This window comes from Arachis duranensis, chromosome 8, assembly GCF_000817695.3.
Source record: "Arachis duranensis cultivar V14167 chromosome 8, aradu.V14167.gnm2.J7QH, whole genome shotgun sequence".
In the NCBI taxonomy this organism is placed as follows: Eukaryota; Viridiplantae; Streptophyta; class Magnoliopsida; order Fabales; family Fabaceae; genus Arachis; species Arachis duranensis.
Window position 1 is genome coordinate 950,474 of NC_029779.3, and position 6,503 is coordinate 956,976.

The 6,503-nt window shown below is 29.2% G+C and overlaps 1 protein-coding gene across 1 annotated transcript; it reads right to left on the bottom strand.

Moving 5' to 3' along the window:
• Positions 1-2,271: 2,271 nt before the first annotated feature.
• Positions 2,272-6,101, bottom strand: LOC107459998 (transcription factor bHLH110-like). The gene is made up of 7 exons (XM_016078314.3): positions 5,800-6,101; positions 5,066-5,654; positions 4,172-4,312; positions 3,959-4,024; positions 3,195-3,260; positions 2,920-2,982; positions 2,272-2,684 (listed from the first exon to the last, which is right to left on the bottom strand). The coding sequence occupies exons 1-7, from the start codon at positions 5,895-5,897 to the stop codon at positions 2,535-2,537; spliced, it is 1,173 nt and encodes a 390-aa protein (XP_015933800.1). The 5' UTR covers positions 5,898-6,101; the 3' UTR covers positions 2,272-2,534.
• Between the last annotated feature and the right edge of the window lie 402 nt (positions 6,102-6,503).

Consider the following 6,503-nt stretch of genomic DNA (forward strand, 5'->3'; position numbering starts at 1 on the left):
CAGCAACTTTAATTTTGGATGGAAATAAAGAGTAGAATAAAGTTCTGTAGTGTATGCATATATATATATAGAAACCCTCCAAAACTTAATGCATGAGTTAACTCCATTAATATCAACTACCAAAATAATTATAAAAAGTATTATTTATATATCAAACACTTTTAACATATGTATAAAAATATAATTATTATTAATTAATTATGTATATAAATTATTTTTTAGTTAACAAAATAAAAAATATATATTTAATTGTTAAGAAAATATTAATATCAAAATAGTATTTATTATAAAAAATATACGCATAGCTAGATTGAATAATCATTATTGTTGGATACAAAATAATATATAATGAAATCTAAACAATGTTAGACATGCAAACACTGATTTTCAGGTGAAATCAACCTTGGTTCTTCTGTACCCGAAAAAACATGCAAAATGTTTTCGATCTATGTCAAGGTACTCATCAGTAACATATGAAACTAGAAATTCTTAATTAGCTTCCTAGCTACGATTCCATGCTATATAGTTACTATTCATTCTATTGATTCTATTACTTTCTTGTTAATTAATCAATGATGTAAGATTCAAGCGTATAAAAATCCAAAAATTTCTTATAATTAGAAATACTCAAGGATAATGTTTGGTATACTAATAATCACAAGCACATGTATCATATCGCTATTGTAAATTTCACGTAAAACCTACACATATGCACATTTTTTTAGAAAATAGACTTTTAAAATAATATTTTTTAGTTATTTTAAATATAAATAATTTTTTTTTTAGACATATAGATTAAAAATAAGAGAAATATTAGAAAATCATTAAAATTTATTATTTTTTGTTTTTATTTGATCAGCAATAATTTACACCTATATTTATAGGTATTTACACATAAGAATCAATAAAAATTGCACCAATATTTATTAAATTTACATCTATAAATTAATACAATTTGCACCCATATTTTGTGGAGTTTTCATATAGATTCTAGGATAAAACACACTAATAAACCATTTCAATTTTAAAATTACGTTAATGTTCTATTTTGATTTTTGTTACGAGTATGTCCTAAATTATTTTTTATTTTTTAATGTAATTGGATTCGATTTAATATATATATACTATAATAGTAGTAAATCGAATAAATTAGATTTAATTTACTACTAATACAAGTGGTAAATTTAGTAAATCAAATAAAGCTAATTCGATTTACTATATATGTATTGTTCAGTAGTAAATCGAATCAAATTAGTTTGATTTATTATTGATTTAGCATATATAGTAAATCAAATCCAACTGATTTAATTTACATTGAAAAAACGTAAATCGAATTTAGTTGATTCAATTTATATAGAGAGTTATTTTAAGACATGTATGTAATCTATTTCATTTATATAGAGAATTACTTTAGTTTGTTTGTGTGATTTACCCTCATTTTGGGCAAGCACTTAACACCAATAATTTGCACCCCTATTTATAAATATTTGTATACAAGAAATAAATAATTTATACATATATTTACCAAAATTTACACACATAAATCAATGTAATTTGTACTAATATTTTTTTAGAATTTACACGCATAAATAATAATTTAATACTTATGATAGCCAAATAATAACCAAAATTATAAAAAAATAGTGACCATATAAAATTTCTCTTAAAAGATCATATTAGAACAAATTTATCATAAATCATATTACTCATTGTCCTTACAAATTTATTATCGTCCTATCCGTAAATAATAAAATGACTTTTTGGAAAAAATTCTCTAAAATTAGAGGTGAATCATAAAAAATATAATCCACACGGATATTTTTAGAATACTGAGCAAATTAATTCTTCTTCTTAATTAAATTATTGCAAGCAAAACTTGTTAATATGCATGAAGACTTAGATTGCCTTGTTGTTATTGTGTCAGAGTATATGTGTGGTATTGCTTGCTTCCTTTTATAATTCCGAAATTGCATCCATCATTGTTGCCATCAAGCTCTAATTATTTTCCAACGAAATTAATTTGCCAACCAATATAAGGTACAAACACATGCCTAACATGCTACTAATTAAGGTCCATTAGCACATTTTTTTATTTCTTTTGGTCACAAATATTCCACACTAACATATAAAGACTTTTATATTTACTAGTAGTGTCATATGTGAGATTAAGTTTGAAACATAAGAACACAAATATACAACACATTTTACCATCGAAAATGTACATAAACTTGTAGTCAAATTCATCACTTGATGGATAAAGTAAACGTGGCTGTAAAATTGAAGTTTAAAATAAAAGAAAAAAAAAACTGGCAAAATGCATATGGAATCGTATAAAATTAATGGTACATGATGTTTTAATGGAGCAAACTTGGCCAACCATATTAGCCTCCTTGTGAGAGAAGACCAAGTTTGCCCCATTAAAAAAACGGATGAATTAGATTTGCTTTTGCTTAGAATTTATCTGAAACCAGAATAATACTGATAATTATGATTATTATTTGATTTTAATTAAAAGAAAAACGTAGTAGCTACTACTAAGTTGCTCCTCCAAAGTTTGATTGTTGCCACGTGTCATTGCTGGCATCACCTGCTATGTAAGACATGCACGACAATGGCACCAGACAAAGGCCTCGACTTCGAAGGTCTTGCTTTGGTTCCCCATTTCCGCCGCCTATCGCTGAAACCTGATATATATTATCATATTTATAGATGAGCAATGCTAGGGGTCAGCAATATTTGTGATTGGTAGCCATCAACTAGCCATCAATGATGATTTGATGGTATAAGATTGGTGTGAGATTTCATCCAATGGCTTACATGCTGGCCAAAATGCAATAAAATTACTGGCCCTTAAATTTTTCCTTTATAGATTATTATATTAAAATTTAAAAAAAAAAAGAACAATAGAAGAGTTGTTACCCCTTGCATCATTCTGGTGTTGGTTTGGTTCTGTGTTGGCTTCATGTATGGAACGCTCAGTGTCTGCATGATGAAGAAGAATTCGTAAAAACCAATTACGTTACTATTGGGCAAACACACACACATTGGGCATGAATAATATATACTAAAAGAATGTCCACCATGTATATAGGTACATAGTTAAGAATCAACTAGTATAAGAACATGAGTACTGTATAATTCATCTATATGTACGTGTCTGTGTCTCTAAAGGGAAACATTATGAGGCTACATACCTCTACTTGGCTTTGAAGGAATTTTATGTATCCGATTGCTTCCATAAGTACGGATGCTGTGTCTGTCTGCAAATTAAATATCAACATTAGTCCAAAACAATATATTATTGCACGCTTGCTTCTCTCTCTTTGCCAATGCAATGCTACCAATGATTTTTTCAATGCACAGCAAATAATCCTCATATATAACAAGTTAATTAAAACTCGTCATAAATTAATACATATACTTATTGTCTCATCAATCAATAGTACTAATTTAAAGGGTTGTTCATTACAAATAACTATAGGTTTAGATTTAGACGAGCTTATTTTTCCGTGAAATTGATAATTAAGAAATAAAATTAAAATCATATGTAATCTCATATTATTAGATGTAATCTTATACTATTAAAAAATAATAATTAAATAATAATTATAAATTACAAAATTTGTTGACTCTATAACACTCCTCTTTTTTTTATATATTTTGATAACATTTATTTTACGTAATATTTTTATTAAAATATTACTTTAATTTTAACAATAATTTTTAAAAATATCATAATTACCATAATTAAAATGATTCTAATTAAAAACCATTAAATAATTTTATATGTTTGAGTAAATTATCATTTTAATATTTTTATCATTTTCCATATGAAAATGGCTGAATCTAAGTTTTTTCCTAATCATAATACTCGAAATTACTGCACCCTAGCTACACAACATGCAATTTGAAGAACTACGAACTACTCATGATGATGATTGTGAAACAAGCACTTTACCTTACCAAAAGGAGCCACCAACTGTTGAAGAGCCGCAATCCTATCTCCTAATTTCTCTTTCCTAACCTGAACAATTCATTATATATTTCAAACCACAAATTAAACCACCAATCAAGTTACACACATACATAATCTTAATTAGCTAAAGTAAACCCAATAATCCTGCGCTAATCAATAATAATGTAGTAATATTGCTAACAGTGCACAAGGCACCTTAAAGGGAGGGCATGAGGGGCGCGATTCGGATCGTGATTTCTTGGATGCTGTTAGAGATTGAGAAGCCTTTGTGTCCATTATCGAAGTGCAGGGTCTCTTTGTGTCCACAGTGCCATTGGAGACGAAGTATTGTGATGGCTACATATGCAAGAAAAGAAAAAGCCGAATAATTATTATTATTGTAGTGGCCACTGGGCAAGTCTTTTTCAAGAAGGAAAAGGATAAAGAAAAGATTAAGAGAAGACATAGCAAAAGAAAAAGAAGATAATTTTTCACTAAAAGAGATATGTCCAGTTTTTAAAGCTATTAAGGGTATACTAACTCTAGTAGTGTAGCAAGAAAAATTAAAGGCTTTCTGCTTTTCCTTTTTATTTTTTTCTGTTTCAAAAACATATGCGCTGCCTCTATAGTCAACTTCATGAATTAGTATATTCTCTCTTCTTCGTCTTCCTTTTTATTTCTGAAGCCTTGTAATAAAATTTGTTAGTAGCATAAGAAACTATCTTTGAGTTTGTTTTTGTTTGAAGCTGTTCATCATCGTAATATAATCAATTACTAAATCAATTATTCGTCAATGAAAATAACTTAAACAAAATATGTATATATTAATATATAAATACATGATGAGTGATTTTTAATATGTATATAGTATTTTTGTGTGTATACATATCTTCTAAATGAAGTGAACAAGGAACAACTCACACCATCACTTCAATTTGAGTTCATGGAGTGAATAAGCTATCTAAGCATACTAATTAACTGAACTAACTAACTAACTGATTGAGTCAAGAGCGAGAATAATGGTTATGCATGCCATCTAATAATGAATATGTAATTACAACTTCCAAGTTAAAGAAATGAAAAGAAGGAAGAGAAAAATAACAAACTTACATGACTGTTATTATTAGCAGTAGTGGAAGTAGTAGAGTTACTACAGGGCGGCGAGGAGGCGTGAGTAGGGCGGTGGTGGTGGCTATGATGATGATCAAGATGAAAAGAAAGGTGGTTGTCGGAAAATGTAGCAAGACCAAGATCTACTTGTTGATGTGCAGCAGCACCGCCACCATGAGTGGTAGTTGTCATGAAAGCTGGTAGATCCAAGGAGTGCGAGGTCATATTATTACTAGAAGATGACGGTGATGGTGATGAGTGGTTGTTGATATTATTAGAGATATTTATGGTGGGATAAATGTGACTAAAGTTTCGTCTACTACTAGAAGGTACTTCACAGAAAGTAGTATTGTTATTGGAGTAGAAATCTTGTGCAGAGAAAAACGTCTTGAGCAAGAGCTTGTCATCATCGTGTGTTGAGAATTCGACGGTTGAAGAAGGAGGAGGAGGTGTATGAGAGTTTAGCATATTATGATTAATAGTGATGTGGTTGGTGGTGTTTAAGCTTAAGCAGCTTGGTTGATGGTGATGATCTTGGATGAGAGGGATCCCAATATTAATATTATTATTGTTATCTTCTTGGATGTGGCTGTTCAATAACACATTCACAAGATATAATAATCCGATTAGAATATGGACAAATTAAAAGCCCTAACTAGATGCATGATGCATTCATTCATTGATGTTGTGTAATATAAGTAAGAATAGCATGGACTACTACTACTACTACTTACAAAGTGATATTTGGAGTCCAAGAATGGTGGGTGGTGGATCCATATGATGATGATGAGGAAGATGAAGAAGGATGTTGATGGAGATTTGGAGATTCCATATTAATGACAATAATGGGTGGTCTTAAAAGGAATAATTAAGGTGATTGAAAATCCCAAGGATATATATTCTCATCACTGAGATAGATAGATGAAGGGAATCTGGCACGCACTGTATGTGTTAGTTCTCATCAATGGATATCGGAACTAAGTCACTAACACATACCCTTTCTTTACTCTTTCTTTGTTTCGTTTGTCACAGTAAAGTATCCTTGAAAAGGAAGGAAGAGAGGGTCATGAGTAGCTGTAGTAGCATCTATACCCCATACCTCTCTCTGACTTTTAATTATTCAATTTTTCAACTTCACTACTTTTTCCCCCTTTCCCTCTTGCACCTTGCAGCTTTGCTTTCGACCCTATAATAAATTAATTACTAATTAAGTAGTATATAATTTTGTCCTTTATGTATTCATTAGCCGGCCACCACCCCACTTTTTTTCATTATTCAACTAATTAAATAATTAGTGCCATTTTAATTTTTTATATGAGAAATTTTTGGGAAAACAATTTTTAGTATGTTTTGGCTATTATTTAGTCTGCATAAATACTAAATTATCTTTTATAAATAAATTTTATTAATTTATATATATAAATTCTAAAAAAATAAT